Genomic DNA, 20,815 nt, shown 5'->3' with positions numbered 1-20,815 from the left:
CCAAAGCTTTAGGATTTATAGAAGCAATTTCAAAACGCAGCAACTAACGAAACTACTGTAGGGACATTACGGAGTAATTTGTCTAAAGTTGGGGTATAATGGCCATGAGTCGCGCATAGTTCTCTCTGAAGATACCTCATCCGTCTACCGATACAAAGTTAAGGTGATCGAAGCTTGGTGCATCATCGAATTCAATGTTGTTGGAGTCAACTGTGGCGCTGTGGCGTACCAAATGACACCCGATGTTAGGAGTGTCATTTGAGGCATTCTGTGTCACAGAAGTGTACGGATACCGTAATACAGTACAGAAGCGTGGCTGCGCGGCCTTAAATTGACTCGAACAGTCGACATACACTAACAACAATAAGATTAATATACTGAAAAACAACAATGACGCATATCCAGACTCGTTAGTGGGGGTGTCACGATGTGTAAGTGCGGGACGCTCAGGCGGCGAGACATGTTGTTCAGCCTAGATACTTTATGCTTTAACCAATCTGGGTCCCTGAACTCAAAAGATGATAAAGTGAACACACCAGCGCACCAGCAGAACAAGGATTCACGAAGGCGCTGTTCAGCAGTCAAAATATGGCACTCCAGAGGATCATAAGCCAACATGGCTGGGTTCTGTCACTCCCGTCTTATCAACTTTGGTGGAGTTGTACCACCGTATTTCGCATTGACAGCTGATGGACATGTGTTTCGAGTTGATGCCTATCATATGCTTAATATCACAAGCAGCCGCGGATATGTTGAATAACAGGTTCTATTCCACCTGGGAGAGGTTTTGTAATAATAATGAGTTCATTGAGTCTTGTAACGAGTGTTCTCTTCCAGACAATACCAAGGCTCCTATCCTATAACGCCTAAACAAAGGATATCACTATCCCAATACTGCCGTGAAATCCGGTCAGTTCATTTCAAGGCATGCTGTTGTCCCGTTGTCTTTGTATCATCATTTTCGTATTACCCCTAGCACCTCTAGTCCGTTGTAACAACCTCGTCCTTCTCAACCCGAATTTGATGCTCCTCGTGGTTGACCTGGACGATCTCGAGCGCCTTCTCGGGTGCGATGACGGAGAAGCCCCTAGTCAACAGGTTAGTATCGAATTGTCATAGTACCAAAAGGCGGAGTATGCGTACTTGATGATGGAGTAAACATGAGTAATCTTTCCACCAGCCTTAATGAGGGCATTTTTGCACTCATCGACGATGCTGTCGGGAGTAGACTCGTCCTCGAACCAGACAATAGCCGACTTCTTTTGATCAACAGCGAGGGCGCCTGGAACAACCGCGAGAGCGGCGGCGACAAAGGGAAGGAATCTCATGTTGCTAGTGGTATCGGCGATAATGTTATCGATGGGAATTTCTTGATGACGGAATCGCTGAGCGTTGCGATAAAGGTTTAATCGATGTCAAATGCGTTGGATGATGGTCAAATGCTCGTGGCGTCAATGCAGAGAGGGTGATGGAGATGGGCTGAGACTTTATATGGCCTGGGCGAGTTGGGATGGGCAGGCCTAGGCCTCTTCTTGGGGCCCTGACGCATTGCACTGAATGGAATCGGAGCCCACTGACCATGCGCCATGGATGCTCTGGGGTCTGCATCACTCCACTGAAGCGAGTTTAAAGCAGTGTGCCACATGGCACGCTGACCAATAACCTAATCGGGCAGGTCGTCCACTCCACTCTTCCAATCACGTTGTCGAGAATGAGGGTACCTGGACTACCTTAGGCAAGACAATTGTCCAACCACGGAAACGGCCAATAGACGGACAACGACGTAAATGGCAGGACAAGAGCACATGAGTTCGAGATAAATATGGTCTCTTTGTTTAATATGCCGAAAATCTCGACTCTTTCGGTCCTGTATGTGTCGAGAGACAGGTGAACAATGACGTTCCCTCAGCTCGCCTTGAACTTGCAACCACAATGCAAGACATGATACTTTTCAAGCAATGCTCTAAATAAGATAGTCTTCATGGATATCAAATCAAGAGTGCAGCGATGACGGAGTTTGTATCTGGACAGCCTTCTTGTCGTCATTGAATTGATTGATAGTTTGACTTTCCTCTCACAGTCTCCACACATCCCATCTTGGTGTAAGTCGAAGCCACGAAGATCTTCTCTGCCAAATAGGATTCAGGAGCATGCCAACAACGACGTAAATAGTTAAATATTCTTGATATGACGATAATCTAGAAAAACATGTTTGAAAATATCTTAATTGTTTGTTTTAAATATGTGAAACGCCATAAATGCCGAGTAAATATCGCCTAACTCCTGGCAACGCCGAGCTCGAAATGCCGAAAACACCTGTATGACACGATCATGTCCTCGAAGCACCGGGAACACTGTCGTTCTCGCTCCAAACTTCCTTGCTTTCCTGTTCAACAGCTCTCATAGCCACTGCGACATCTTCAAGCCGGGTTACAACGTCGATCACTCCTTGGTTGACTCTTTGGAAATACCGATCGTTGGCTTGTCGTCGTTGCCTTGCGAGGAGGATATCCACTTCTGTCTCTTCTTCGAGCTTGTGACCCAATCTCTCAACTCCTGTGCCGCTGCTGTTGGGCCGTGATATGCTGCTGCTTCCAACGGCGCTCTTCTCTGTGCCATCAAGACCAGACTTGGAGTTATCGCCAAGCGCACCCTTCATGTTTCGAACTTCAGATCCAGTTACAGACCCCACAGTTTCGAGCTGGGCTGTGTCTATAACATCATCTGCTTCACTTCTGGCCCAGGCTTGAGCGAGGGCAATTTGAGCGGCTCTCAAGTCAGCCAGCTTGCGGTCATGATCTGGGCCAAACACGTGAGTGCCTCCAGAAGCAGAGAGCTCGACTTCTTCCAATGTTGCTTGCATTTCGGACCATAAGAGGTCAGTACGGTCACCTGTCGCGCGAGTGCTCTCTGCTGGGAACAGCCCAGCTCGCTGGTGAGGGACTACAGCTCCGGATCGTCCAGATCTAACGGATGGAGTACGCTCAGCGTTAGGCCGTAAGTTTGACTGCCCTATGAAAGGGACGGTTGGCGGCGGTGCATTTGGTAAGGAGACATTTGATGCTGATGGAGATGGGTGAAGGAATAAAGAGGGAGGAGGATCTCGTTGTCGGCTCAGAGGTCGTGTTAGATGAGACATAATGACCTAAAAGACTTCTCGATTGGTTGATAATAATATGTACAATAAGAACAATACAGTTCGCTTCATTCCAGACCGATATCAACTGAGCATTGACGCTAATGCTGAGGGAGTTGAGGACAGTGTAAAGAGTGTTGATGAGTCTGTTATTACTGTACGACCCGCAACTCGAACTTTGAATGACTATCGCCAAGACTTCCTGGTGCAGCTAGGTGGGGCAACTCAGACTATTCCAGTAGCACGTGATCCCTCGCCTGCCTCCTTCCACAGGTCGCAGCTTCCTAGGGCCACCAAACCCTACCTGGAATTTTCGTTGGTCGTTCCTTCCCAACTTTTCGTCGCCGCCTCCGCAAATTACCATCACCATCCCGTCGTCGATACACAGACAGATCCGGTAGGTACTAGCCATCCAACCCAACACAAAGGCATCCCCTCAGCTTTATACGCTCGCGCTCGAGTTTTTCGAATCGACAATCGACTAACGACTTTCTTTGAAGCAAAAATGGCTGGAGGCAAACCCCGTGGTCTTAACGCCGCCCGCAAGCTGCGAACGAACCGAAAGGACCAGAAATGGGCCGATCTCGCCTACAAGAAGCGTGCCCTCGGTACCGCTTATAAGTCCTCTCCCTTCGGTGGTTCCTCTCACGCCAAGGGTATCGTCCTCGAGAAGGTCGGTGTCGAGGCCAAGCAGCCCAACTCCGCCATTCGAAAGTGTGTCCGTGTTCAGCTCATCAAGAACGGAAAGAAGGTCACTGCCTTCGGTACGACGAACCCCAGATGCTACGAGAGATGAAGGACCGGTCAAACTAACATTGATTTCTAGTCCCCAATGACGGTTGCTTGAACTTCGTGGACGAGAACGACGAGGTCCTCCTGGCTGGTTTCGGTCGCAAGGGCAAGGCCAAGGGTGATATTCCCGGTGTTCGATTCAAGGTCGTCAAGGTCTCTGGTGTCGGTCTGCTCGCTCTGTGGAAGGAGAAGAAGGAGAAGCCCCGTTCTTAAGCGAAGGGCTCGTGGATGGAAACAAAGTCATATTTCGACACGTGGAGTCTATTCGGATTGCTTGCATCGGCATTACTGGTTAGGGATCTGATCATGGGAGACGAGGTCTGAAAAGGGAAAATAGATCACAAAGTCTTCGACGAACAAACAACGATGTGCACGCCGCGTGAGGTGGAATTTTTGGGCCTGAACCGATATCTCCGTGTATGATGACATTATGGTACAATTGTTTTACATGTTTCAATACCCTACGGCCTTTAGTTCTCCGACTTGGTCTCGTTCTCAGGTCCCTGGACATATCTGATAGTGTAGTCTGCAGCCAGACCTAGGCTGACCACCCCACCGGTGATCCAGCAACCATTGATGAACCACCACCAACAATCCTTGACATCCTTCAGATTGACTTGCTTGATCATAACACCAAGAGTGACCATAGCTCCTCCACAGCTCCCAACAAAGAACGCTGGGCCAGCACCTGCTGCAAATCCGGCAGCAGTCAAAAGAGAGATCTGTACAGCAGCCAATCCTGTCAGCACTTGCTTCGTCTCAGCATCATGCTTCAGCGCAATGCTCTTAATACCCGCCTTGACGTCGTCCTTGATGTCCATATGAGCATAGATCATGTCGTATAATATCGTCCATGCGATATTTGAAGCATAGAGGCAGGCTGCTGCAGTCAAGGCTGGGGTATGTGACAGCAGATCGATGCCAAGAGCCGGGAAACCCATGATAGCACCCCACGAGAAGGTGAGGCCGAGAACTGCTTGAGGGTAATAAGTAACTCTCTTGGCCAAAGGATAGCTGGCTACCAGGAGCAAGCTGGGGACGCCGTAGAAGAGGCAAGGCAGAGGAAATTGGAGCAGTATTCCCAGGCCGGTTAATAGTTGAAACCCAGTGTAGACAAGTCCTTTGAACGGTGTGATCGCACCACGAGCAATGGGTCGAAGTCGAGTTCTCGAGACATGAGGATCAAGGTTACGGTCCCATAGGTCATTGATAGTACATCCAGCTCCTCTCATGATGAGAGCTCCAGAGAAGAAAAGCAGTGATGTTCCAATAACGGAGCCTGGAGTCACCATTGGCATAGCCATTGGGGCAGCCATGAGAGTAGAAAAGAGACATGGAAAGAACAGATAATAGGTTCCAGCAGGCTTGTCAAGTCTAATCAGCTCAGCGTAAGGAACCCATGAGGCTGGGAGTTTCGATAGTAGTCCCGTCTCAGGTGGCTTGTAAGGTGCTGGTGCCGTCGGAGCTGATGGTGAGTCCAGATCCTGGGTGGCCAGAGGCAAAGATCGAACTTTGGCCTCGTGAAACCCAACTGCCCGCTGATTATTATGCCATGGTTTCCTCAAGGCTTTAGAAACATGAACGAGAGAAGGTCGTGTCTGTAGTTGCCTTGGGACTCTCAGAGCTTGACCTGAAATTCCTCGACATTGAGCCCAGGCTGAAGCCCGGGGGAGCGCACTTAATCCCATGGATCACCGTCTACAGACCTACAGGGATAATGAGAATTTGAACTAGGATTTCATATAAATTTCATAATCAACTTACTACGAAGCTCTGTAAAGAAGTTTTGGTCACGTCAGACGTCAATGGCAGCCCTCCAAAGCTCAAATCGAAAACTCTCGATCCAAAAATATGAATCTTATAAACTTCAGGATCCTTGTCACCAAGGCTCACGTAGCAGTGGAGCGAATTGGCCGAGCTTGTTAGCGCGAGATCGGCAAGCGTCCATCACGTGCACCCGTGGCTCGCTATCTGCTTCTGTGTAATCACCTTTGATTGGTTGCGCATTCTCCAATTCAACGCCTGAGCTTCCGACGCGACTTCATGCATTCGCCTAGGATTTGTAACCTCCCCCAAAAACCATCGTTTACGATATCGTTGTCACTATTTTCGTACTGAATGGGGGCGATTTGCGAAACGAACGGCTATTCGGCCTGATTTCGCGCATACGAATTTTCGAGACGTTCTTTTCTTTGCGACTGACGACATCTCTTTCTCGAGCGAAACCCCACTACAGCTTCACGCGCATCATGTCAGAAGCTCGACAAGATGCCGACTTCACTACACCCGCAGGCTAAATTCGATCCTATTCCGCCTGATTTGGACTTGTATAGCTTGGTGGACAAGACCCCAAATTTCAAATGGGTTCAGCGTGTGTCAAGAAACCAAATACGCAATCTTGGACAACAAGAGTTTGAGAAGCTGGTGCTGATCCACGTCATCGCTGGCGGCAAACCCCTAGTCATTGATGGATGGGATGGAGTTCTGCCAAAAAGGCTTTTCGATGTCCGTTGGCTGGAGGAGACGTATGATAAGCAACGTAGGTCAACTCTTTTCAGATGGCCATCGAAAGCATACTAACCCTGGGTTAAACAGAGGAAAATGTGAGAGACATCAATGCAGGTTCGGATATTCCTATGACGATGGGACATTACCTACGATCGATGCGACAACTGGCGAATCAATGGACACCGACAAATTTCAGAGACGAGCGCCGTCAGCGCCTTTACTTGAAAGACATTGACTGTCCTCCCGAGTGGCACGATGCACTGCAAAAAGTCATTCATCCGAACCTATTCTACCTAAATGAGAACGCCAGCGAAGCCGGTGGCTCGCAACAAAAGGAAGACGCCTTCCGCGATGAAGCTGCTGCAGCACCAGCTGGTGATTTGATGTCCAGCTTACCAGAAGAAATGCGAGCCCAAAATCTTATGTGTTACATTGGACATGAAGGCACATTTACCCCAGCACATCGCGAGATGTGTGCATCGTTGGGTCAAAATATTATGGTAGAAGCATCAGAAGACGAGAAGGGCGAAAAACCAGGAAGCTCCATCTGGTTCATGACGGAAAGCAAGGACCGCGAGGTTGTTCGAGAATACTTCCTCTCCATGCTGGGACACGATATTGAGATTGAAAAACACTTTGCTCAAATCAATGCGTGGAAGAAAGCACCTTTCGACGTTTATGTCGTTGAGCAGCGAGTCGGTGACTTCATTCTCATTCCGCCCTTGGCAGCACATCAAGTTTGGAATCGTGGTACTCGAACGATAAAAGTAGCATGGAATCGCACGACTGCCGAGACCCTAGAGTTGGCGTTACATGAAGCCCTGCCGAAGGCTCGTCTTGTCTGCCGCGACGAACAGTACAAGAATAAAGCCATCATTTTCTTCACTTTACAGAAGTACTATCGCCAACTTCAGAAGCTGGAGGATGATGCAGAGATGACTTCGATGAGTTTCCTAGGACTTGGTCAAGACATTCTCAGGAGCTCACCTCGTGCTAGACAGCTTGCGGGTGACTTTAAGAAGCTATTCGGTCTGTTTACTGAGATTCTCATTGATGAAATGTTCGCACACAAGGAGAAGGAGGTAGAGTTCATCGAGTTTGACTCGTGCATCACATGCTCATATTGCCGTTCAAATATCTTCAACCGATTTTTGACTTGCAAACATTGTACTCGGATGCTGATGAACGGCGATGAGGATACTTATGACGTCTGCATGGAATGCTACGCCATGGGACGGTCTTGTGCCTGCCTTTCGGGTCTTCAGTGGTGCGAGCAATGGTCTTGGGCTGATCTGGTCAATAACTACGAGGATTGGCGTTCAATGATTATCAAGAATGACGGATTTGTTGACTTTGAAACCTCGCCTCAGCCCTTGGAGATCGCCCGACAGCGTTCAGGAAAGAAGTCCTTGGCACAAATTTGCCAAGAAGCCTTGAGAAGACGGCCTTGGAAAGACATCACTCAGCCAGAACGCGAAGTTACACCAAGCGAGTCGGAGCCTGAGGTCGATGGTGAAGGAAAGCCAAAGAAGAAGTACAAACGCAAGAAAAAGAAAGGAGAGCTCAGGAGATGCCACGTCTGTTGTCACAAGGACTATGCCTACCGAGTACACCAATGCACCAACCCTGGCTGCACCGAGTCCTATTGTTATGGCGTTCTTTATCGGGCTTTCGATATGTTACCACAGAAAGTGCTTGAGGATGAGCAATGGCAATGTCCAAAGTGCTTAGGCATATGCAATTGTGGCCACTGTCGCCGCCAAGGAAATACAGACCCCTATACACCAAAGAATACTTTGCTGGGACATGATACCCGCCCGATTGCCGATGATCGAAGTGTGGAAGCACTTGTCGACTTCCGAGTCCACAACCTCTCATGGTTGAAGGCTGCTGGAGAGGAAAGTCGCAGCAAGGACAGCAGACGAATGAAGAGGCTAAGAGAGCAGGCCGATAATGCCAAGGCACAAGATATTACCGAGCAGGATGAAGCAGATGAGTTCATGCAAGACGCAGAGCATGATCCTCCTAGTGGTATGCACGTACCTGGCATGAACGGCTACGGAGATCAGAGTCATGTTCTTGGTCAAGGCGACCAGTCTATGGCTGATAACACTATGGAAGGGCCATATCCACCATACCCCGAAGAGAATACTGGACTGGGCGATCATTCCATGGCAATGGACATGTCACAGGCTGAAGACGCTGATACTTCCCTCTACCCCGATCCTTCACTGGTGGCACGACAGCGCATTGGTATGGGATATTATGAACCAGACGACACACCCGACAAGATTCTTTTTGATCCTTTCCAGGCTCCATCTGAGGAAGCCATGCGACCGTCCGAGCCGGATATCCCTGAGTTTGTCAAGAAGTCTATCCGCGCAGCCAAGAGAAAGGCCAAACGAGAAAACGAGGATCCCGATTTTGTTGTTGGCAAGTCCCACCACAAGAAACCTCGTCTCGCGGCCGAACCAGAAGCAGATTTTCTGGATAGTATGGACCCTGCCTTATTCAATGGACCGCCAGCTGCCCCTGAGGCGGTCATGGATCAGCCTGGCCAAGACACAAGGGACCCGAGTACTGCACAAGACGCTGGAACAGATGGTGCCCAGAACACACCAGATGAAACCCCTGCTCCTGCTCCTGCTCCAGTCCCATCTAAGAAACGGGGTCAGCTGCTGTTTGATGCAAATGAGCCCGAACTTCGACACGCCAAACCCATAGCATCATATGTGGAGGCGGACGTAGATTCCGATGAGTTTGGGGAAGAGCGCACGCAAGGGACAAAACCTAAAACACCCGCCGTTGGCGCACAGGGAGAGAAGAAGTCGGCTGTTGATCTGGCTGCTGATGCAGTTCGTGCCTTATTCGGGACATCATCCCCTGCACCGCAACCCTCCATCGAAAAAGACCCTGAGTCTGTCCTTGAGACCAAGACTCCGCCTAAACGCCGTGGTCGTCCCCCAAGAACGCATCTACCTCTTCCCAATCTACGCCAGCTAGTTCTTCCAAGAAGCCAACAGGCGGCCAGAGAGGTTGGCCCAAGGGTCGACCTCGAAAATCACGCTTGTCTCAAGTTTCAGCCGCGGATGATTCAAATCAATTCGCTGACGAGTCCATCCAAGACCAAAGCGACAACAGTGACGTCGAACACGAGAGAATGGTTGGCGAATTAGAAGCACAGCTAGCTGCCGAGCTCGGTACGGTTCCTTCGGAGGCTGTAGCGGAGCCTCCTCAACCCCGACGCCGAGGAAGGCCTAGGAAATCTGGTGTAACCACCATTGCAGCTGGATCATCTACTGTGGACCCTTCTGAAGAAGACGCCCGGTCCATATCAGGCAACCCTAAGGATCGAGCCTCGCGAACTATCCGCCGTACTCGACGATCAGAGGGTGTTGATAATGAATCTGCTCGCGATTCTGCGTCTCCACCACCGCCCAAATCGGGTAGCGGAGGAACGCAGCTTATGTCTATGGCTGAACGAATGGCACTTAAGGGGAAGAAATTCAAGATAGGCAAACGCAAATCCACAACTGCCTCCACCAATGTGACTGCAGCACAGTCAGGAGCGTCATCACCCGCGCCAACCTTCAACGCCCCTCTGGCGGTAATGGATGAGCCGGCAGCAGAAGAGCCGAAGGAGGCTGCTCGTAGTCCGAGTCGGCACAGTGAATATTTCGGCAATAGATCACCCTCTCCATCCTCGGTCCATCATGAAAGCTCGCGCAGCCCTTCGCCACCACCTACAACTCAGCGACCTACACAGCCGACAGTTGTCAGAATTGGTGATACAGATTCAGAAGCAGATATGAGCGATTCAGTGTCTGCTTCAGGATCAGATTCCGGTAGTGACGGGGATATTCCAGCAAGACGTGGCGCTGGTCGTGGAGGCCGAGGAGGTGGGCGAGGTCGAGGCAGAGGTAGAGGTAGACCAAGAGGTAGTGGAAGGGGGCGTTGAAAGGCGTAGAAAGCGTGTATGGGTGTTTCATTTAACGGGCACATTGATACCAATGCTGGAGGACTTTGAAGCATATGCGTTTACAATTTTTCGGATCATAGGTTAGCGATAGGGGTTATCAACAAATTCATTGCTGCATCATGGTCTAATGGCGTATGGTATACATATACTAGATAGCCAATGGGTTCAGAATCATGTCTGTGATAAACCCAAGTCCTTTTCCAAATCACTCCATCGTCCGTTTCGCTTAGGGTCTAATTTTCTGAGAGTCTGTAACCAAGAAGTTACATCACTTTGACTCTCAGGCTCAAACGGCTGCCCCGTGAGTTCGTTTAACGCGATTGCATACTCAATGAGAGCCTCGTAGATCCATTTTGTGTCCTTGTAGTCTTGTAGTAGATCCTTGATTTCAGTTACTTCATCGTCAATATATGACTTGCGCTCTTCCGCCGTCAGGTTTGGTGCTATTTGGCGACTTGATGCAGGATTTGCGAGGTTCAATACTAGGAACTGGTGATAGTACCATAAAGACTGGTCTTCAGGCCCAACATTCAGGGCTTCGCGGATAATCTCAAGTTCTGGTACATGTTAGCGATAACTGTTTACGGGACGGCGCAAAACAAACCTGTGTCCAGCAAAGCTTTGCGAGATGCGTCATCTGCTTTGCGCTCATTGAGAAGTCTTGTAATGAGCTGACTTCGGTTATGCCAGGCTGAGAAATTGGACAGATCTTCATGGATTTTTTTTGTGGTGTACTCAAACTCGGGCTCTACCAAGCTCTGGCCGTTCAGCACGGGGCTCTCGAGCTGCGCTACGACATGGCGACGATAGCCCCAGGCGTGGAAGTTTCGTCGGTCTTTGGTGAGCATCTTGCTGACAAGACCTAGCTCCTCTTCCCAAATGCGCCGAGCTATAGATACATCGAGTCTTTCGATCGCGCGATCAAGCGTCCATAGGCGATAATTCCATATCCAGTAGCACTTGGGAAACTCCATCAACAAGGGAACAGTGAAGCCCAGCTCGGAGCGTATCACGTCGGTATCGGCATCGCTATTAGTCGTTGTACCAGTCTTCCCAGCTGTCGGGGGGTTGCGGCGTTGCGGGATCTCGGTCGAGGAGGAGGGCAATGAAGCGTCGGAAGAGGCTCTGTGAGTGTCTGTCGCTGAAGTATTCTGCAACTCCTTCGAGGGCGGCGATCCAGCCGAGGGTTTGGATAATAAGCCATAGATTAGACAGCGCCTGCGGGCGTTCCATATCGTGTAGTATTCGGGGTTGAGGCGTAGTAGCTTCGATGTAAGCTGGAATGTGTCGGTGCCGTAGTTGTTCTCGGAGATCTGCTTATGTGTGAGAAATATGGTCCTTGCATAGTCGGTTAGAGCTGACCTTTTGGCGTATATCGTCCTCAAGACCACGGTACTTTTGGATCTTGACGAGATCCTGCTGGCGCTGTTCTTCTGTCCGTGACCGCGCAGTGCGGGCTATGCCGTGCTGCAAGCCTTGGGATCAGCATCAGTTACGGTGGACTAGTTTGTTGGGTTGAGACTAACACTGGTCATTCTGAAGAGCCTCGGCTTGTTAATTTAGCCTTGATCGTTGCTTACGATGGGTTGTGAAGGCTTGTGAATGTTTGCTGTTGAGCTGGACGATATGACCCCGCGTAAGAGTGTAGGGTAGCGTGACGTGGAATATTTATGTTGCGATATCCTTGACTTATTCATAAGCCTAGAGCTGCAACAAACATCAAATGACTGGCAGGATACGATCTACCGAGGTATATAAGAAAAGTATAGTCATTGACATCAGAATCATGTTAAGAAACCGGCAACACAAGGATCACAATATTGAAAGGTAAGAAAGCCTCGTCACGTCTCAGCAAATTATGAGGAGACAACCAAAAGATAGTGATAAAATCTAGTTGAACTCGCCTGACACCACCATAGCAAACCAGTCAAGGTCTCCCAGATGATAGCGCTTCAGGGGACATGTCCGCATAATGAAAACGATACCTGGATGATTCACCATGACATAACAAAACTTTCATGGGTAGATATCACGGGGCCGTACTCTTGTAGAGAAATACAAGGGATCTTTATAGAGGGCTGTCTGTCGAATTTTGTTGGCACCTAAGCGAATACTCTTGGAAGTGAGGAGTTGTTTGAAGGAAACCAATGATTGAATGATCTGGTGCAAACGAGAACAAATGTAGCTGCAGACCAAGCATCTGTGAATCATCGACTTTAATGTTATAGGTATATCGATAACGATACACGGCGTCACCGTGTTTGGCTTCATGCGCCTCAAGGTCGTCCCTGGCACAGAACATGTCGTACCTAGAGATGTAGGAAAAGAGGGAATTCCATGCATAAAATATTGATCGTAACTCTACTCTCAGAAGTGATAAAGAACCGATATACTGAATCAATCATCAAGGCTTATCATTACCCCTAAAAGGAATGCTATGTGGCCTAGATGAGAAGGTGATGGTTCAGGCTAGGTAGAATAGTAAGGATTATCACACCACAGCATGTACTTGAATAAATCCATATTACTCACTTGATATTGTGATACAATATTGTCGACTGACACTTTACACAACGTTTATGTGATGCAGAAACTTGTCCTGCGCGACTCACTCGGTTCGAGTTACAGAGGCATCAAAGTATACCTAGGCGCACATACGCACCCTCACACGATGCTTCAGTCGAATACGAGAGAATTGCTTCACAGTTTTGTATCTGTGCCTCTTGTGACTTCCTCTAGTACCTCATGTGGGAGTCTGGAAATGGTACCTTGACGGTTCCTTCCATTTAGTCCTCTCCCACCTTCTCGTTATAACAAACTGCCTCCCGGTTCACTACACAATCAACAAAATTTACCCCTTTTATCTCCAACATCGATTCTTCTAAATACTGAAAACCCTCTCTTACTCACTCAAGGCCGATGATGCTATCGTTTCTCCAACGCCTGGCAGTTATTGCCATTCTTCTGGCGACTCTACCGTGCCATGCACTTCGTACTGACCATTCTCTCCGGTCAACAGGGGCTACCTCGAGAGGGCATGTGAACGCTGTTTACTTCATCAACTGGTTTGTGGGCCCGCCTAATCAAGCATATTCCCTTGTTAACACTGTCAGGGGCATCTATGGCAGAAGCTTTTACCCTCAGGACATCGACATATCCCACATCTCTCACGTATTCTACGCATTCTTGGGTGTCAAACCCGATGGGACAGTGTAAGTGGAACACAAAATCATCTAAATACCTACCTAACGCTAATCAAAACATCAGATACTCCAGAGACGAACATGCCGACTTTATGGCACAATTTGAGGGAGATAGTGAGTCTACCTTCCTTGCCTCAACTTCATGACTGACGAGAGGCAAGGCTACGAAGAACATAAAAGGAATGCCTACGGATGTGTGAAGCAGCTCTTCCTGTTAAAGAAATCCAACCGTCACCTCAAGACTCTCCTTTCCATCGGCGGGTGGGGAGCCGGGCCTACGAACTTCAGCTCTGCCGCAAGCACGCCTGAAAATCGTGCCAGATTCGCCTCGACTTCGGTCCACTTGATGTGGAATTTGGGTTTCGACGGTGTCGATATCGATTGGGAGTTTCCGGATGATGCAATCGATGCTACCAATTTTGTTCTCCTCCTTCACACTATACGGGATGAACTTGACTTATATACAAGGAAGTTCGCCTCTGGCCATCGTTTCCTACTGTCCATTGCCGCCCCTGCTGCTCCTGAGCATTACAAAAACCTTCATCTGAACAGCATAGGTGGAATTGTTGACCAAATCAACCTCATGGCCTATGACTACTCTGGAAGCTGGGATCATATCAGTGGTCATAACGCCAATCTTTTCCCGTACAAACGTGATGTCAAAACGCTCAATATCGACTATACCCTCAAGGAAAGCTTTGAAATGGCGATCAATACCGACTATGCTATCAAGGACTACCTTGAAGCTGGGGTGCCCGCTGAAAAGATTGTCCTCGGCATGCCTGTCTTCGGCCGCTCCTTTGAAGATAACTTGGGTCTTGGAAAGACCTTTAACGGTGTTGGAAAAGGTTCCTGGGGAGAGCGAGGTGTCTGGGATTACAAGACACTTCCCAAGGAAGGCGCTATAGTCATGTACGACCCAAATGCCCAAGCTTCCTATAGTTATGACGAGAGAAAACGCGAATTAATCTCCTACGACACTCCGTACACAGTTCAGAAAAAGGCGGAATATGTGCTAGAGCATGGCCTCGGCGGAAGCATGTTCTGGGAGGCTTCTGCGGACAAGCAGGGAGACGAGTCCCTTATCGGCACAAGCTATCGCACCTTGGGGAGCCTGGAAATGACAGAGAACTGGCTGGATTATGCGAATTCGTACTTTGACAATATTGCGACAAAGATGGGTGGGGACTATGATCGCTATGTCTGACCTTGCTTGAGTTTAAAAGATTCGTCAAGGAGTTTTGTCGAGACACAACCTCCTAAGCTCGAAACGTCACTGATTACTGATTATCAAATAAATTTATAATATTCGTTATCAAGACTATAAGCCTCTCTGTCAAGTTTGGAAGATGTAGGATATTTTGTCTTCGAATAGGCATGTATCAGACCTGACCACGTAGTAGCACTATCGTGATTGCCTCAAGCTGTAAGCTATGGAATCACTCCAAGTAAGTGCAGCCCATTCTGTGACTTTCAATATGTGAGCAACTAAGCTAGTAGGCAAGATATTGGGTGCATTTGGCATGACTCCTTCCCCTCTACCCAAACTCCTCTCTACATCCTCACTTCACCTTAACCTCTCTTCCCTACGAAATTCTTCTCCAAGCATCAATACGACTCATCATCTCACACGGTAGGTAATCTCGCTGAGGGAAAAATCTGTCTATCGGTACAGTATTGTTCAGGTTATAGTACAACAGTTCATTCGTTTCTTCATGCCCAAGGCTTCCAAGGCTTCCAAGGGTCATACATCTGGAACTCCTCAACAAATCGATATCGACAAGCATGTTTCAACAACCGCCTCGACGCCCCCGACTGCTTCCAAGACTTGGCGGAGCAGACTTGTCTTGCCAGTCGATAAGCCCTCCAGATTCAGGTTATGGCTCAGCAGACGAAATCTTTGAGCTATCCCCGAATCTTCGAAAACGATGTTTTCCTTCTTTCGATGGCTCAGGCCCGGATGAAACTCCAATCAAATCACTTGAGAACCAGGAGCAAAAACCACCGGTACTGAGCAAAACAAGAGTTGTGGTTGAGCCTCCCAAAACACCAGAGAGGCGACATGCAAAAGGAAAGGCCGAAGTGATTTCTCCTTTTTTATACTCCAAAAGCCCCAGGCGGTTACCCCTCCAAGACAAACGCATTGATCCAAACATACAACACCTAGACAGATACGTCCCGCGACGTGATCCTATTTCCCCATCGTCCGAGAGATATCGAACAACAAAGCAAAGCCAGGATTTATCAAGAGATGAGCGTCTCAAGCGTGACAAGAGTGCCTCGGCAGATCCATTCGTGCTAAAACGTCGTGTAATGGACCCTGATCCACGTTTTCCTTTCCGAGTTGACGATAGTCATCTGGACAGAGGTTTGGCAGCCAACTTGCTGTGTTTCTTTTTTATCTAACCAGCTCATCACTAGGTATAGCTCTTGGTCAACTTCCACAGAACCGAGGAGGAGATCGTCAAGTCAGTATGGGAGCCATGTGGTCGGTTGGTGGTCTTGCGCCTAATGCAATCGCTACCGATGATGGACAGGGGCATCTCGTCAGACGTGGGACCAATGCTCGTGTGTTTCCCACCCTTTTCCAGGAAAGTGTTGTCAGCACGTCAGTCGAGAAGGAGAAGCACGAAGGCCGCATCGCTTCGGCTCTCAACATTGACCAGGTACGAAAGATCCTCGAGTTCGCAAGGGGTCAGCAGATCCCTCGAACCCTGAAACACCACAGTCTTCATGCGGACTTTAGTCACACAAGTTGGAACGGATATCAGTGGGCCAATAAAGAGGAGTGGTCAGGTAAGTTGAAAGTACTTGTCTGTTAAGGTCATAATTGACCATAAACAGTTCCTCTTAGACCAACAAAGAAACATCTTCTACCAGCTGCTCCATTTAGGTTGGTAAGTCTGAGTATTCAATGGGGTTGAGCTAATGGTCCTCAGAGTACTCGATGCCCCGAACCTGAAGGATGACTTCTACTGTTCACCACTGGCGTACTCATATACGGCACAGACTCTTGTTGTCTGCCTGGGAAGCCTTCTTTATGCCTGGTCTGAGTTCCGAGGCGTGCAGCTGATCCATGGAACACACTCCGATACTTAGTTGACGTCGGTTGCCTTCTCATCAACTCCAGGAGGTAAAGCTGTGCTTGGGATCGGACACTCCAATGGAAGTGTGCTTTTCCAATCTCTCTTTGACACACTACCACGATTCGAGATTCGCCAGGCTTTTCCTATTTCCTGTGTGAGCTGGCGCCCAGCTTGTACTCTGCGGCCTTCTAAGAACCCCCTGAATCCAGGGGTAGAAGTTCTGACTGAGGATTTGGTAGTTGGCGATGAGATGGGCAATCTCTACTACTACGTTGTAGAATGGCCGATAGGCTGGGAAGTCACGCGGGACACTTGGCCCGGTGCAGTATCGTTGGTAGCCAAGATCAGCAATATTCACTGTCAGCAAGTATGCGGTCTTGCATGGTCATATGATGGTCGTCTATTCGCGTCCGGGGGTAACGACAATCTCTGCTGTCTTTTCGATGCTGACCAAGTCTCTGGACGACGGATTGAGCCAGCCCTCGGGGTAAATGGTTATCGAGGGCGCATAGAGGCTGGCAGCGTGTACGGTGGCATTGAGACAAGAGTTACGCGGCTGTTGAGCGTCGATGCGGACGACGATATGCCTGTGAGGGCGTTCAGGGCACAGCTACAGCCACTTCCAACTGGAGCTGACACCGTTCGGTACCTTGGCCCTGCTATTGCGAAGCATCATTGGAACCATGATGCTGCTGTGAAAGCCATTGCTTTCTGCCCCTGGCGGCGTGAGTTGGTAGCAACAGGAGGTGGCTCTAATGACAAGTGCATCCACTTCTTCCATACGCCATCCGGAGCAGCTCTCGCAACGATATCAGTGTCTGCCCAGGTAACCTCGCTCATCTGGAATACAACTCGCAGAGAGATTGCCGCCACATTCGGGTATGCTTCACCAGAACACCCCTATCGTGTCAGCGTTTTCAGTTGGCCAGAGTGCAAACAGGTTGCAGCGATTCCTTGGGAAGATGACTTGCGAGCCTTGTATGCCATCTCTTACCCTCGAGGGCCGACCTCTGACGACCCAACCGCACCAGCAGGAGGCAAGGAAGGATGCATTATTGTTGCATCAAGCGACAAGAGCATAAAGTTTCATGAAGTATGGTCGCGAGAACGAGGCGTGACCGTGGGCGCTACAGGTATTCTCGCAGGAAGCGATATCCTGGAGGGGCTTGAAGGCATTGACAAAGAAGGAGATGTGATCCGATGAACTGCTTTCTTTCTTTCTTTCCCTGTTCAAGATAATCTTTACCTAAGGAGAAATTGTCTAGACTGCAAGTTATGTTCAGGATTGGTAGCTTTTACTCTGAGAATGATAATATGATAGGGCGAGGAACCTAAACTGGTCTTCTCTATTCTGTTAAAGTGCATCAAGTATTGCTGCGTATTTACAGGAAGTGAGTCGCAGAAAAAGCCAACTGTCCGCTGTTGAACTGAAGCAAAGGAACAGAAGCATATCAACATGTAAGGCAGATACCTTGAATAACGCCCAAGCAAATGACTCCGAGAACTCCAACCAATGCGCTAAGCGGGCTGTTTCTTTTGAGACGGATGGAAAGAAGGGACAAGCATGGTCTACAGCTTATTTCAGGATAGCAATGAGCAAGACAAGAATGATGATGAGAACCACAATAGTGGTCATTTGCTTATTCTCGCTTGCGCCTCGAGCAACCTTTCCGAGCATTCTACTCGCACGATCCAGTCGGCTCTGGTGACGATCTGTAACAGCCTCAACCTCATCGAGCATAGCAACGTGGCTATCGAGCTCGTCGCCGATTTGCATGCTAAGCTCGCGCTGGCGTCCGATAGACTCGCCCAGACGATCAAGCTGCTCATCTTGTTGCTCTAGGATTTGAGCGTGGTACTGGTGAATCTGCTGGTTGTCCATGCCCTGGGCCTCGTCTCGGTAGCCGGCACTATCGGAAGGATCATCGCGGTAAGGACCAAAGAGCTCGGCGGACGGCGAAGAGGGAGTGTCACTGAATCGAACTGTCTTTGGCTTCCGTGAGACTGGAGATGTGGATGTTGCGTGCTCAAAGTCGTCGGCGAGCTCTTCGGAGTTGGGATGAGTGAGGGTTTCGGCGGTTGAGGAGTTTGGTTGGCCTTGGAATTGAGTTGTAAGGTCGTCTAGTTGCTTCTGGAGCGATGTGATGGATTCTGTGAGGCTTGTAGCGGCACTGAGAAACAAGATTAGCATAGAATATGGTGGTTAATATCTTGTATAAGACTTACTCAGTTTCGCCGGCGAAAGTCAACCGCTGCTCCTCCTCGCGGAGATTGGCCAGACCATCACGGAACTGGTCGAAAGATCGTGAGATGTGGCCATCCTGCGAGTCGCCTTCAAGATTAAGATTCTTAGCCCGTTGGCGCTCAAGCAGTGAGAGCTTAATGTGGTCGGCGAGAAGAAAGAGCTGATTTGCGCTCGACATGGTTGGTGATGCGATGCGATGCGATTGATAAGGTAGATGGATCGATCAATTAGATGGAGCTGCTCTCGGTTGGGACCTACAGTCGCATGCGGGCGCCAAAAAAGATACGACGGTTGTATAGCTTCAATCTGAATCTGCCGATAAGGAGAGAGAATATACTTTACTGGGGATGCAACGCCCAAGTGATGAGGTTGTAGATGGAAGTTACCTTCTTTCTAAACCTACTTGACTTATCATAGGTACGTAACTGGATGACGGATGGGCTGCCCAAAGGTTCCGACAGTTGGTGTAACTTGACGATTGATGTATTTGTGCTACCTGGATGATAGTCGAATGGGGTGAGATACCTAAAACAATACTGGAGCCCATGCTATTACAAGGTGCTATTACAGTCTCGGCCTATCTGGACTCTGGGGGGATATACCTCGGTCAAGCTCAACTGGAGGAGGTTGGGGGGCATGCTTCCCCTGAGCCAAAGCCAGAGCCAGAGCCAGTCCGAGTAAGGCAAGGTAGGCTTCCATTTAAACGATATGAAGAGGGAAAAGGTGGCAGTGAAATGGGTAATATGAGCCGAGCTCAACAGGATGATTTGTCCTTCTAAAAATGGTGCATCTCATACTGGGAAGACCAGAGTGCATTGTGATTGAAGCCCCACTCTGAACGTGCTCTCAACTCAGTCCTTATGAGGCCGGTGGGCAATTCAAATGGTTTCATGAAAAGTAAAGAGATTATTTAAAAGCCATATATTTACACCATAGCGTTGGTTCACTACTACGTACGGCAGAAAGCCAATCTTTAAATGGCATCATGCTTACATCGGAGCATTCTGAGAGAAGATCGGCCATTTACTTCATTCTCTTTTATTGTTCCATTACTCGAAAGATTGTACAGCTGAATGGTCTATCCATCATCAGGCAGGCATTATTGTGCTTTCATCGAAATCTCAAGTGTTGGTTACCGTGAGCCACATAATTACTGAGGAACAACTTGCTGCTTTTCCTGTCCGAATAGCCGATGAATTAGCCTGAGCCGCATAAGAAAAAGTTGCATATGCAAGGGATTGGCCTATTTGCGACCCATTTAGAAACTATTCAGCCAGTTCACGGACTGCATTGGCTATCATTTATTTCATGAGTCTGTTTGCGCTGCATTAGTGGTGCTTCCAGCATGACCCGCATCTCAGGCACAATGCAATAGACTATGAGTATGTGTTTGCGTGCATGCATCGTGCTATACGAAGAAATCGAAAAGTATCTTTAATTGGACTCTTGGCTTCAAACCGGCCCTTTCCAATCCTAACGCCCATGATGCTTGCTGCGTGTGTAGGTACTGTAAAGGTACTTTATGATAGCCCAAGCCCGGCCAAGCCAAAGGTGTCGCGTCGAATTGGCTTGCTCGCCAAAATCACGCCGAGACCGACGCGTTTCTATTAGCGGGAGATTTCCTCCGTCAGTGCCACAAACACAACTGCACAATTTGCACAAAGTCACTGAGATATTCGACACAACATAATTCACATCAGAGGCACATTCATGACCAAGTTGTCGTTCAATAGTGTAAATTGCAATCAAATGATATCGAGCCATGACTATCCGGTCTATGGCATTCGCTCTTGGCAGCCTTTCTTTCCCGTGATCCCAAGGCTCCTTTCCCATTCCCATTCCCAATCCGTAAGCATGGCAAACACG

General features: G+C 48.9%; 9 protein-coding genes across 9 annotated transcripts; 4 read left to right on the top strand and 5 right to left on the bottom strand.

Annotated features, from left to right (window-relative positions):
• Positions 1-981: 981 nt before the first annotated feature.
• On the bottom strand, positions 982-1,328 carry BKA55DRAFT_693941 (uncharacterized protein; the record flags this gene model as incomplete). The annotated part of the gene is made up of 2 exons (XM_046199975.1): positions 982-1,087; positions 1,144-1,328. 2 exons carry the CDS (start codon positions 1,326-1,328, stop codon positions 982-984), a joined length of 291 nt encoding a protein of 96 aa, XP_046045308.1.
• Positions 1,329-2,187: 859 nt separating this feature from the next.
• BKA55DRAFT_577472 (uncharacterized protein) lies at positions 2,188-3,292 on the bottom strand. Its single transcript, XM_046193616.1, has one exon. The coding sequence runs from the start codon at positions 3,137-3,139 to the stop codon at positions 2,330-2,332; it is 810 nt and encodes a 269-aa protein (XP_046045307.1). The 5' UTR covers positions 3,140-3,292; the 3' UTR covers positions 2,188-2,329.
• Positions 3,293-3,641: 349 nt separating this feature from the next.
• On the top strand, positions 3,642-4,141 carry BKA55DRAFT_693939 (40S ribosomal protein S23; the record flags this gene model as incomplete). The annotated part of the gene is made up of 2 exons (XM_046199974.1): positions 3,642-3,900; positions 3,963-4,141. The coding sequence occupies 2 exons, from the start codon at positions 3,642-3,644 to the stop codon at positions 4,139-4,141; spliced, it is 438 nt and encodes a 145-aa protein (XP_046045306.1).
• Positions 4,142-4,165: 24 nt separating this feature from the next.
• Positions 4,166-5,810, bottom strand: BKA55DRAFT_120103 (4-hydroxybenzoate polyprenyl transferase). Its single transcript, XM_046184778.1, has 2 exons — positions 5,693-5,810; positions 4,166-5,634 (listed from the first exon to the last, which is right to left on the bottom strand). Exon 2 carries the CDS (start codon positions 5,614-5,616, stop codon positions 4,399-4,401), a length of 1,218 nt encoding a protein of 405 aa, XP_046045305.1. The 5' UTR covers positions 5,617-5,634; positions 5,693-5,810; the 3' UTR covers positions 4,166-4,398.
• A 134-nt stretch (positions 5,811-5,944) lies between these two features.
• On the top strand, positions 5,945-10,512 carry BKA55DRAFT_577467 (uncharacterized protein). Its single transcript, XM_046193615.1, has 4 exons — positions 5,945-6,467; positions 6,524-6,705; positions 6,739-9,391; positions 9,436-10,512. Exons 1-4 carry the CDS (start codon positions 6,197-6,199, stop codon positions 10,392-10,394), a joined length of 4,065 nt encoding a protein of 1,354 aa, XP_046045304.1. The 5' UTR covers positions 5,945-6,196; the 3' UTR covers positions 10,395-10,512.
• A 74-nt stretch (positions 10,513-10,586) lies between these two features.
• BKA55DRAFT_542984 (uncharacterized protein) lies at positions 10,587-11,950 on the bottom strand (the record flags this gene model as incomplete). The annotated part of the gene is made up of 4 exons (XM_046190535.1): positions 10,587-10,972; positions 11,020-11,728; positions 11,778-11,882; positions 11,942-11,950. 4 exons carry the CDS (start codon positions 11,948-11,950, stop codon positions 10,587-10,589), a joined length of 1,209 nt encoding a protein of 402 aa, XP_046045303.1.
• Positions 11,951-13,160: 1,210 nt separating this feature from the next.
• Positions 13,161-14,825, top strand: BKA55DRAFT_596952 (glycoside hydrolase; the record flags this gene model as incomplete). Its single annotated transcript, XM_046196014.1, has 4 exons — positions 13,161-13,179; positions 13,504-13,627; positions 13,683-13,732; positions 13,780-14,825. The coding sequence occupies 4 exons, from the start codon at positions 13,161-13,163 to the stop codon at positions 14,823-14,825; spliced, it is 1,239 nt and encodes a 412-aa protein (XP_046045302.1).
• A 425-nt stretch (positions 14,826-15,250) lies between these two features.
• Positions 15,251-17,914, top strand: BKA55DRAFT_678704 (WD40-repeat-containing domain protein). The gene is made up of 4 exons (XM_046198151.1): positions 15,251-15,986; positions 16,046-16,414; positions 16,463-16,515; positions 16,718-17,914. Exons 1-4 carry the CDS (start codon positions 15,404-15,406, stop codon positions 17,906-17,908), a joined length of 2,196 nt encoding a protein of 731 aa, XP_046045301.1. The 5' UTR covers positions 15,251-15,403; the 3' UTR covers positions 17,909-17,914.
• A 366-nt stretch (positions 17,915-18,280) lies between these two features.
• Positions 18,281-19,127, bottom strand: BKA55DRAFT_596950 (uncharacterized protein; the record flags this gene model as incomplete). Its single annotated transcript, XM_046196013.1, has 2 exons — positions 18,281-18,875; positions 18,931-19,127. 2 exons carry the CDS (start codon positions 19,125-19,127, stop codon positions 18,281-18,283), a joined length of 792 nt encoding a protein of 263 aa, XP_046045300.1.
• Positions 19,128-20,815: the final 1,688 nt, after the last annotated feature.

The sequence above is a fragment of the Fusarium redolens genome (genome assembly GCF_020744475.1).
Source record: "Fusarium redolens strain MPI-CAGE-AT-0023 chromosome Unknown BKA55scaffold_15, whole genome shotgun sequence".
Lineage (NCBI taxonomy): Eukaryota > Fungi > Ascomycota > Sordariomycetes > Hypocreales > Nectriaceae > Fusarium > Fusarium redolens.
The sequence above is the reverse complement of the archived record's forward strand: the minus strand, read 5'-3'. Positions and strand labels throughout refer to the sequence as shown.